The sequence below is a fragment of the Pagrus major genome, chromosome 11 (genome assembly GCF_040436345.1).
Source record: "Pagrus major chromosome 11, Pma_NU_1.0".
NCBI classification, from domain to species: Eukaryota; Metazoa; Chordata; class Actinopteri; order Spariformes; family Sparidae; genus Pagrus; species Pagrus major.
In genome coordinates this window covers 32,679,049-32,691,626 of record NC_133225.1, presented here as the reverse complement: position 1 = coordinate 32,691,626, position 12,578 = coordinate 32,679,049, and the positions used below count along the sequence as shown (strand labels likewise).

The following is a 12,578-nucleotide window of genomic DNA, read 5'->3' as shown; positions in this document are numbered from 1 at the left end:
ACTGAGCAAAGCTCACTTACTCTGGCCTACATATATACACTGTTTATTGACCAGCCTGCTGCTTATACCCTGAGGCCCAGTCAATGATACTGATCACTCCGACCCTTCTGACATACACAGCATAGAGAAATATCACGCTGATTGATCCTGGTTCACTGGGTAAACTACATCAGGCCTCGTAAGCCATTTCTGCATGTTACTATAGACTAGGGTTTGACCTATACGGGTTTTTGAAGGCCTGCAGTCATATTTTGCAATTGAAGAATGATACATTTATATATGAATATAGTATTACTCATTTCACACAGATTCTAGAAGTATTGCGATAATATGGCCAGGCAATGTAAGATTTTAAAAAGAAGAAATAATACATTTTCATAAACATTAAAATACATCTGTTAGTCCAATACACACAGGCTTTTTGGTTGACCAGTAGCATATGGTGACTGCTTGATTTTATAATTACATTTAGCCCACAGTTTATCCAGGTCATTTTAGTTTGGCTAAACAGGTGGTTTGTTTAAAAATATGTCTGATTATGTGACCTCTCATATTCACAACTCCTTCTGACCTATTTTTAGCAGGTGTTAAATTTCAACATCTCAGTGATTACTCTGGTGATTACAATGCTACCATAACTGGAAGAACCTATTAAAGTGGTTAAAGCTACAAAGATAAAAACCAAGACCTAATAAACTCGTTTTCTTTGAAGAAAATTACTCACTGGCTTCTCAAACTTGACTCTTCATCCCAAAGCAGTTATGAAGATGCTTAAACCAATCTTTAATAACTTAATCTTTTCTCGTGGCTTGAAGAAGTAGACATCCCCCAAGAATTTTGTACTAGTGACGGGATAAAAACCCTCTGAAACAGCGCTGAGACCACCATTCAACATCCTACCCTTCCAAAAAAAAATCTAACCGAAATTTTACAAGACAGTCAAAGGAAGCTCAATTCACCATTCCCAGTCACGTTTCATCACAATTATCAAAGGGTGGTAATCAGGACAACACAGATTGGTCCACATTCTTCTCCACACTCAGTCAGCATAAAGGTCAGTCCTCTTGAAGCTCCATTATGGTTCAAATATCAGCAGGACTCTTAAACAACCCCCACCCAACAGCAGGGGATTATTACTGGAGCTGTCCCGCTCCAAGTCTCTCTGTGTGTGTGTGTGTGTGTGTGTGTGTGTGTGTGCGCGCGCACGCATGTACTGACCGTTGAAGACAGCCTGTCCCTTTGCCAACTCTTGGTCCATTTCTATGATGTATTCCTTCTGAGTAAAGCCCCTTGTGCATGGCAACGACCCCTCCTTGCTTGACAATGAATGTTCTGCCTCTCCACCCAGAACAACAACCTTGAGAGGGAAGGAATAGAAAGATGAAAGGGAATTAAAAAAAATTCAGATATTTGCATGCATTTGAGATAACATCTCAGGGCCTACACAACCTATTGGCTGAGACGCTTTTGTCACTTTTTAATGACTTTTCATCAAACTGAAGGTTGACTCTCTTGGATGCCCTGACAATGTTTCATCAGCATCCATAACATTATTCAAAACAAATTAATTATCAAACATATTATATATTTGCAAGCTGGATGGTAACACTGAATATAAAGCCAATAATAAGATGTTAAGCACCCAACGATACTCCATATTTCGGGCCAATGCTGATACCAATATTAGGGAGTAAATAATCACAATATCGATTTATCGGACGATTTACTGTACACACATTTGTTGCAATGGTCCCTAAAATGTGTTTATCAAACACAAAGACGTAACAGAGGCAGGATATTCTACAGTAAAACAATAAACTCTATCCTCTAAAATGACGTCTCACTGCACTGAACCTCTGAATAATATATATATACATATATATATACATATATATATATATATATATATATATATATATATATATAGATACACATATATATACACATATATATATACATATATATATACACACATATATATATATATACATATATATACATATATATATACATATATTAGGGATGCAACAATATTATTGTTTATTATTGTTATAATTTTTATAATAAGGTTTGTGGTTTGACTATATCTGCTTTTAATTATTTTTACATGCAATATTGCCTTTGCTAGTGTGAGTAGTTTTATATTAAGATATCGAAACCGTACCGTTACCGTGGCCCAAAAACCGTGATGCATACCAAACCGGGGGAAAACTGTACCGTTGCATCCCTAATATATATATACATATATACACTGCTCAAAAAATGAAGGGAACACTTAATTGTCACAGTATAACACGAAGTCAGTTAACTTCAGGGATATCAATCTGTCCATTTAGGAAGTACAAGTGATTGTGAATCAATTTTACCTGCTTTGGTGCAAATGAAAGTGACAACAGGTGCAATGGAGAGGCAAAAGCAAGACAACCCCCAAAAAGAGAATGGTTTTGCATGTGGTGGCCACAGACAATAGCTCTCTCTTTAATCCTTCCTGACTGATTCTTCTCTAGTTCTGGGTTCTGCTAGTGTCCTTTTCACTACTGGTAGCACGAGTTGGTACCTGCAGCCCAATCAGGTTGCACAGGAAGTCCAGCTCCTACAGGATGGCACATCCATACATGCGGTCGCAAGGTTTTCTGTGTCTTTCAGCACAGTCTCAAGAGCATGGAGGAGATACCAGGAGATTGGCCCAGGATGTCATTTTACAGAATAAAGTTTATTGTTTAACTGTAAAATATGCTGCCTCTATTACATGTCTGGCTGGGTGATATCGCCTTCAAATAATGTTGCAATATTTTTAGGCTACATCACAATACACAATAAACCCTTGATGTTTTGAAATCTCTTCAAAAGCACTTCATATATACTAGGACTGGGATGACATCACAACAAGATAAAATATCAGTTTTTTTGACCAAATACCTTGATATTGATATTGTGACAATACTGTAAAGATGACTATTGGTACTTTGATAAAATATTAACATGATGGGATTTTTGATAATTAATTATAAGTAATGTGGATATAATGACTAAGTAGGTAAAGACAAGCATGAGAACAAGTATAACAGCCTGGTAAGTTAAGAAAATGACATCACTTTACTGTAATGCAGCCAAACAAACGCAGCCAGCCGCAGCAAAACAGTTGAAAACGACTCAACTTTTGGAGAAACGCAGCCCAACATCATCACAGCATGAATAACTGACACCACAGTGGATTGTAATATCATGTGTTATGTGTCATGTGTATTCACTCAGTCTGGCATTGTGCACCAGCTTTAAACACTTTTTTTTTTAAAAATCTGTCGACCATCATTGTTGGACAGGCAAGCTTTACCTACTCTGGCAGAGGCACCGAAAATCATAAAAGCAGAGCAGAACGGGTCAGTAGTGGAGCATGTCATTTAGCATGGCTAAATACTACAGAGAAAACACAATGAACATTTCTCTGTGTAGCGCGATGTTTCACTTGTGATCACCCGATTTGGTCTTTTGCCCCAGTTTAAAACACACAGTAATGATCTGCCTGGCATTCTGGTTGTTACTATTATTATTAATCTGTTGGACAAAAGATGACTAGTAGGACCATCACACTAGTAGCATAACAGCATAGCAGCTTCACCGTTCAGCAAACTGTCATACACACTGACCATGGAATGACACTCCCACACCACTACACAAACCTGCGGCGTTTTGTCGCACCACCTGATTTGGTTTGAATGTAGCCTTAAAGCTGCTGTAAGCGTTGGCATCATTTGAGCTAACTTCCTGTCAGTTATGCAGTTAGCAATCCCCTCCCTTCTATCTACGTCACCACATGAACGTGTAACTGTAATCCCCAGACATAGCAGCAAACAGGAGGATCATGCTCTCTGCACATTCACGAGCAGACAGGACCGCCTCTTTATGGAGTTCTCTGTCCTGATTAGATCAAGTGGGCAGGAATACCAGAAAATGTATTTTCTCGTTTACTACATGAGGGGGAGGAGGGACATGGGTTGCTGACCAAACACTCTATAACAGTGATTACTGTTGGAATATAGAGCTATTTAATACTTATATTAATAAAAATGTATCGTTTACAGCAGCTTTAAGGGTGGATATAAACAAGGGAAACAGAACACTGAGAGAAGCAATTAGAATCATCATTAGATCAGTGATTTAGTTTCACACATTTTTTAATGGGCTTTGTTGTGCAAACTAGCAACAGTAAAGAAGTCAAATCTTGTGTGTGAAAATAAAATCCAGTTCGGCACCAGTCCAAACCAGGAGTTCATTATCCATCACCATGAGGAACAGCAGACAACTGGGTCAATTAATTTTAATGATAATTACATCTAGACTTTTGTCTCTCTTGTTGTTTGAGCCCTGGCCCCACATGAACCCTACCCCCACCCCCACTCTACTCCTGGCCCACATATAGGCACACATACAAGTATCCTAGCTCCTCTGCTGTGCAGACAGCATCTGTTGCAGCTTGTTAATGTGTGTACTAGTGTATGTGTGTGTGTTAGTGTGTGGGGGTGTTCTTCTGTGATTAAAGTAATGACGCCAAGAGGGTGCTGTGATTTGCTTCCACTTAACCCAAAAACTTTAAACCTTCATCGTCCTCACTGCCCATCCTAACATGCCTGGAAGAGGTGGGGGAGGGGGGATTTAGCACAGCAGGCTTTCGTATCTCCCCGATTAGCATAAGGAGGAAAGGAAGTAAACAGACATAGTGAGACTCTGGTGTGGTGCTGTGTTTCTGCATTATGCTACACAGGCTTCAGTGGTGACATTTAGAGGGCAGGCATAAAAGGAAGTGGGGAAAAAGAGGGGGAGGTCATGGGAGGGCAGTGGGGAGTACCAAAGTACCATCTATCCAATTGCAGTACTGTATTTACTTCAATATGACAGAATAAGAAATATGAGCCAAGTGTGTACGTTCATTATTGAGCTTGACAATATAGTTGAAAACAATCTTAACACAATCATTAGTAGCTTCTAAATTATAATTAAATTAAAGTAAACGTTAAATAATGATAATGACAATAGTAACATGTGCAGCTCTAATCAATTAATTAATAAGTGAATCATTTTACAATTAGTTAAAATTTTGACTAGTAAAACATTTTACAGGTGCCACTTTATAAATGTGAATGTGTATTATATCATTTTAAATTGAATACTACATTTTCACTGTCCTCTGACATTTCATAGACCAAACAATTATTCAGTTTATCAAAGAAAGAACAGGCAGGTTAAATGATGAAACAAAGCGCCCTAGTTTACTTTTTAGTAATTTATAATAAAAATAAGTAGAATGTTTAAAATAAGTTAAACTATATATTCCATACAAATACTATCGCAGTACTTTTATGATTAAACATATAATATGTAATTTCCACCGCTAGGGGGCTCCCTATCAAAACAAAACAAAACAAATCTGCAGAGTCTTTTGAAGAAGGAGCTACTGCTCAGCTGCTTAAAACCAGCTAGAGTGTCGGAGACTAAGCCAAACCGTTAAAATAACATCAGATTCTGCTCTGATACAGATACGAACTTTTGGGATTGAAAAGTGGATTTATGCTCGCTCCTGTTTACCATCCTGACTGCAGCAGTGATCTGCTGAGGAGGCAGCCGCTGTCGGTGTGTTGACTGCTGACTGGAGCTGGATGGGAATGTATTTTTATGTAGACATTATGGAGAGTGGAGGGGAAAAGAAGACGGAGAATCACAAGCCCCATTCACACTGCCGTTTGCATGTGGGGATCCTGCGCCAATTCTCCGCATCCTCTTCTGTGTGAAAGTCTCAGATGCGGCGAGGGGTGAAATTTTGCTGCGCCTCTGATTCGCCTCCAGAGGTAGTATCAGAGGTGTAGTATTGGGGAACCGAACCAGTATGAATGGATAAGCCGGCGGCGTGGAGCGAGGGTGTGTCGATGATGGTGTTCACTGTCTGATAACTGTACAGGTCCTTCACTCAACAAAATAAAGAGAAATGTCCCACAAAGCAACGTTACAGGACCAAACAACAGTAACGTAGTAACTGGTCGTGACACCGGGGGAAATACCTTGAAAAAAACACATGTCATTATCATGATGTGGCTCCTTTGGAGCTGCGGCGCCGGCTTGCTGTGTGAATTACACTCTGGTTCGTCTTTACGCCGGAGCTGCTTGGCTCTGTGCGATAATGTGGCGTCTGTGTGAAAAGGGCTACAGTCTCTTGGTGAGTGCAGAATAGTGAGAGTTTACCTGAAACACAGAGTGTTTGTCGTAAAGTAACATGGCTGTTTGCAGCTGCTAACACTGCATGAGTAAGGCGAATAAACACAAATGGAGTATTTCAGCCCGTTAACATAATTGAAATGGCCCATATTCCAGTGAGAAACAGTAGCTACTAGCATAACACTACAACAGACCATACAAAGTTAGCTCTACAGTTAGTGAGACATTTCCTGTCTGTGTGTTAGCTCATATTAAATGCAGTTACTGTTTGTAACATTAGCATGTATAAATATCCAGTTCTTTCTAGAATATACCAGATATAGATATATGCCAGATGTATTGCATTTAGGGTTGGGCTGTAGTCATCATCGGTATGATATTGTGCCATGACGTGGATTTTCAAATAACATCAACACTGTGATACATTTATGGTAATTAAAAAAAATAAGGCATTTAACTTTTTCCCAAAATCTTTAGTTGTAGTCTGAATACTTGTCCTTGTATTCTATATATCTTCTTACAAATAACAAGTTCAAAATATCTGCAACATAAACTGACAATAGACATGTTTTTTGTTTATAACATATAATTACAGAGTAAATATTGACTGCACAATGTAATGGCTGTATAGAATACTCTCCCGGGAAGGCTCTGCTCTATTTCTCCATTATAGACTAAATAATGACTAAAGTCACATTGTTTCCTGTGTTATTGATAGTTGTTACTCTGAGAAAAAATGGAAATGAACCAGTGATCTTCGCAACAGTGGCGTCAACAGTAATACCACTTGAAACAATAGGGGGTTTAATTTTCTGTTTCCACATTAATAAAAATATACATTCAAAAAAGCAAGTGTCCATTACATGACTGTTAGGCAACCAAAAAAGAGACAACTGGCAAGAACATATCATGAAGACTGGCCGGTAGCCTATGAGCGATGAGTGGATTGGGATGGGGGGACCTAGGCCCCAAGAAAGCAAACTCTCATTCCAAAAGGGGGGGGGGGTTCACCTACCTCAGTTATTATCACTACTTTCTACAAAAATCATTTCCATTACAACATAATTGCATGTATTTAAAAGCATTCACTTGCATAGCTGTCATCGAGTCCCACACTAAAGCTAAAAATACACTTCAAACTGATCTGCATCTGACAGATGTTCACACCATTTTTTGAAATGCCTTAAGCCTGCAGTGGAAAACTGTTGTCTCCCTTTCTATGGCAGTGAAAGTAGGTACACGGTCAATGTGCTTATGACTCCATAGGTTCTGCCATACTCTTATTTGCTGGAGCATAGCTAGCGCTACGGCATGTTTTTTTGGCCATTGGCGTGCACAGAGTAGGAGTGAACAGGAGGCAAATTTTTCATTCACGTGCGTGTGACTGCAACCTTATTCTACTCTTCAGCTCCTGCTAACAAATAATTGCTGGTTGACATAATACGCATCACTATTGGTGCACCAGCATTAAAACTGTGCTTTTAAAAACTACAAAATACAGAGAGATTTACCTGGTGGTGATAAAACATTGGAAAATAAAAATGGTCCAGTTCAGTTCACCAAAGACTCGGTAGGGAGGGCTGACAGGGATGCGGTGACTTTTCCACAAAACATTTGATGATTTCAATTTTTTATATAGTTGCCAAAGACAGTAACTACAACAACACAGCAGTGAAAGGTGACAAAGACATTTTGAGTTAAATCCAGTGAAGGATCTGTTTAGCTGTCAGACTGTGAACTCCATCAAAAAGTTGCAACCCTGTCCTACGCTGCTAGCTTACACTTTCACCCGGACCATTGATTCACCTCTGTTGCAGCCTTATTACTACCTCCGCTGGCAGATCAGAGGTGAACGAAATTGTCTCCCCATTCTGTCTCTGCAAGTTTCATACAGAGGGCAAGGCAGAATAACAGCACCATATTTCCACCTACAAAAGCATTGTGAATGAGGCTTATGTAAGCACATGTAAAAGTTTGTTTTATAGGAGGAAAACATGGCTGGATTTTGATATAAAAAATACAAAGAAATGCATATTTTGTAATTATCCTGTCATATATTGTTAAATAGGTACACACAATATCACCATGGATGTGGTCTCAAAGGGTTAAAAAAGCATTTTTCAGCATTGTGTGAATTCCTTTAGCAACGGTTTGATTGTAACTAAAGTAAATTCATATGCTAGACCTGCACTGCAGATTTAAATATGCAGTAACAGTGAGTTCATTGCATCATATGAAATCCAGAGCTCTGAGTAGCTACAGCTAATAGCTAATTCTGCACTCAGAGCTAAGCTGATGGCTTCTTTCTTTAGAAAAAGAACACTCAGACAACTCCATATGTCCACACATTCATCCCCTCTCAGGCTCTCAGTCACCCTGGTTTGTTTTCTGCCTCCCTGCATGTGCATGCATCTCACTGATGACATCATTCAGAAGCCCATCTGGGCTTGTTATGTAAATAGTTTGACACACGCTGACACCACAATTGTTTCTGTATTTTGAAGAAGTGGCGTTTATAACTAATTAATATTATTAATCTAGCAAGTCCAGCAAAGTGGGTTATAGAAATAAAAACACATCGATAAGAATATTATCCAGGATACAGGCAGGAAGTGTAACACATGTGGGCATCTGGTCTTATTTGTTCTAGCATACTTGCAATATACAAGTAGTACAATAGAAGTACTGAGCAGTATCTGTATAACTAAGTTTTTTTTAGTTTTACATACAAATAAAGCAACCTTAAAGGAAAAGTTGACACAAAAAAGCAATTTCAGTAATTATCTTCTCTTTCTCAGCCCATCGTAGAGTAGGGTGAAGTTTGGTAGTCCCCAACTGAAGTAGCTGGGGAAAGAAAAAAACTGTTCTACAGACTTTACAAATGGACAGACTTTTGTCTAGTTTTTTCTTTTTTCTTTAGAAATCCAAATGTCCTCTATACTTTTGACTTGATGATGCACTGTAAACAGGTTTCGAGTTACAATCTGAGCTTTGTGGGGGTCTCTAAAATAACTAACCCTCACTAATGTTAGGGCGGAGATCGATAGATAAATAATAGGCTAATGGGTGTGTTCTGAGAGAGAAAGAGAGAGAGAGACAGAGAGAGACAGAGAGACAGAGAGAGAGAGAGACAGAGAGAGAGACAGAGAGAGAGACAGAGAGAGATGCCGGCAATTCACACCTGGCATTAAATGCGAATGGCTCTCACTACATGCAAATATTTTTAAATTAAGAAAGAAATATCTTCTTGAATAATGTTTGCTGAATGAACAAGAAAGTCTAAATAGTTAACAATATATTGTATACAGCGTATTACAAACAAAGTTTTTACAAAGCAACAAGTCTCAAAACTTTTGTTCTCCAAAGGAGATGTTAAATGTTAGTTACCGTTTACTGGACTTTCACACCCACTTCTTGCAACAATCGTGTAAAGTAGATAACAACAACAGTTTTTTAACTTAAATATGAAAAGGTGTGACAGCACACAGCTCTGACAGAGAAACTTGCGTGGTCATTGTCACTGTCATTCAAAGAGAATATGGCTCGTAGTTCCTCTGGAAAAAATGTTTCTTTATTTGTGAATTCAGTCAACCAATTAATAACTTTAAAATGGGGCCATCATCCCAATCACAGTGCATTCACATTGATCCAGGGCCCGCACACCGATGCACTTGCATCTTTATTGTTAAAAAAAAGATTTCCTACTAGTATTGGTGAATCTTTACACCCATAGAAGGTCCAGTGATGGTTTCAAGATTTCAGCATAACACAGGGTGTAAATAACATCTTCTCAAATCAATTTAGGATTTCAGAGCTTCCAGAGACTTGGGTTATGCTGGATGAGCTGCATGGCATTTTATGTTAGTGTTTTTATCTCATACATATTAAAACAAGTCCCCATCTACTTCAGTTGTTTAGAAGAATGCTGTAATCCTTATTTGCTGTGAAGCTCCAGAAATGTTTAGTGGACTACCAAACTTCACCTGACTTTCCATCAGCATGAGGATGAGTGGATAATGAAAAAGTTTCATTATTAGGTAATCTTATCCTTTACCATTGCTTTTAACCACTTTTTAAAGGATAGCCTATATTGTTTGTAAACATTTTTAAAGGGTACTCTTTGTAACTCTTTGTAATGTGATTTTTGAGTTGTTTAATACCGATGCTTTGGTTTTCCCAACTCATCAAAAACTGATGTTTTGGGTGGCGGCTGACACGAAGCGTCAGTATTTGACGAGTTGGGAATGAGACTCAAAAATCAACTTTTCATACCAATAGTACCTTTAAATTGCAAGATGAAAGACAGAACATTAACTGACAGTAGGAGAAAAGCATAACAATACAAACAATAAGCCTAACAAAAGTTCAGTCAGTGAACTCGGGGATGTAGTTTTTTTTACGCTATCATCTACTCATCAGCAGGTGGCTGCCATTCGATTTGCTAAATACATTTCAATGAAATCAGACGTTTTGTAGAGTTAATGTACAGCTGGAATGACTCAAACACCCATTATAAAGTGAAACAAATGGTAGCTTACATTCAGGAACATGCTCAGCGGCAGGCTAAGCTGCAGAGATCTGTATTAAATGGAGAAGGCCTAAATCGTGAAAAACGTTGGTATCGTCCTTTCCAAATGAGACCTTTTGGGAATGGGCGGAACAGCAGGTGGCCCCAACAACATCACTGTCTGGACTGGAAGCCTGCGTGTCCTGGTTCCTCTCAGAGCCTACACGTTACAGAGCCTCTATCCAAAAACGTGGCTTTTTTTTCTCGCATAATTTGATTTGAGATACCATGAGAATAATCTGTGCTTCAATACTTCATCTCTGTCACACAATGTCCACTTTCACATTAAGTTCATTTTCTCACTACGCTCACGTACGGGCCAAGAGCCAGAACAGAAATAGAGCTGCATGTTAGCCTACAGCAGCAGAATGACGGCACGAGTTAGGTTATTTGGCGAAATGTCCTCATTTAATGTAGAATCGTGCCGCTGGTGGAGGAGGCTTGAGAATACCGCAGTAAATGCAGCTCGCACTGTGTAATAGTGCAGACAGGATGCCAAAGAGAAGACACGACACAGAAACGTCTTAAATCTCGCTCCAGCAGCCTGTCATCTGAGGACGGACGGGTGTTAAAGAACAAACCTCGTAACCTCGTTTCTGCTTGGACTCTTTACGTCCGTCCGGCGCATTTCATCGCAAACGTTAATGTTTCATCACACGGAGCCCGCCGGGCTGTGGACGCGTCTCCCTGTGTTTGATAAATTACTAAGGGTGCAGCGGAACCGGAGCAGGTCTGGGATCAGCAGCCCTGCACTGCCAGTGTGAGAATACAGGCTGCTTGTGTCGGCCCTTTCCTTAGTCGAGGATGGTATAGAATGAAGAACAGAACTACAATGAAGCAAACAAAAGCGGATGCGGAGTCAGTTTGAATTGCATTGTCCTCTCTCTATCTCTACTAACGGGCATCATTCTGTATCCTACTCCAGCCTCAGCCAATCCGCGCTGACTCGGTGTAAAATTGAAAATAGTCTTACCTGCAGAGCCGCCATCAACATCCAAATCCCAAAAAGATGCATTTTGTTGTGTTATAATTCCTCTTTCCAGACCTGACAGAGTCCGTCGCGCAGCGCTGGACGTCAGATTTTTAAATCCCGGTAAACCCCGGCGGCATGAAGCAGCCTTCGTCCCTCCACCAGCCTTCCTCTGTGTCTGTCTGCGGTGCGCGGCTCAGCGGATCTCCAGCCTGCCTGCGACGGACTCAATGTCGGCCCCTCCATGCGCCCTCTAGTGGACATCAGGAGCATTGAGCCCGGCTATAGAGATGCAGAGATAGTCAGTTATGGAGTCTTGATGATATCAGACAAATGATCAAGTGCTCACTCAGCACCACATCAGCTATTTGTTGGAGATTAATTAACTGGTCAACATAGCAGAACAACTCAAATCTCCATTTGACAGCCGTTTTTGGCTCCAATATGTCAGCCAGAAAGCGGTGAAACATAGCTAGACATTAGGGGCCACAACCAATGAGGTTGGGAATGAATAAGAGCCTATGTATTTCGGGGCGGTCCAGACCCTTCAGGAAAAAGAGAGATTTTTTCGCTTCAATAACCTTTATCAGTCAAAACATATAATTTGAAATTATATAATAATATGCAAACACTAATTTAAGATGATCTGTGCTTGTAAGTTTCTAAAGACTGATCATTAAAAAGGAATTCAAATAATGACCCAGAAGAGACAGCCTTCACTCTCATACATGCAAGACTTATTTATTACCCTGATATGATCCTTCATATGGAAGCCTTCTGCCAGTTAAAGACAAAAAAATGATGAAAACTTAGCCTTGATAAAAATATATATAC

At 39.5% G+C, this 12,578-nt stretch overlaps 1 protein-coding gene across 1 annotated transcript in view; it reads right to left on the bottom strand.

The window, feature by feature from the left end:
- The window catches only part of LOC141004533 (cadherin-2-like), a 124,303-nt gene extending 112,488 nt beyond the window's left edge, over window positions 1-11,815 (bottom strand). The window contains exons 1-2 of the mRNA XM_073476073.1: window positions 11,748-11,815; window positions 1,219-1,357 (exon numbers count right to left, since the gene is read on the bottom strand). Of these exons, the coding sequence (XP_073332174.1) occupies window positions 1,219-1,357; window positions 11,748-11,789 (181 nt within the window). The 5' untranslated portion in view covers window positions 11,790-11,815. The remainder of the gene's footprint in view (window positions 1-1,218; window positions 1,358-11,747) is intronic.
- Between the last annotated feature and the right edge of the window lie 763 nt (window positions 11,816-12,578).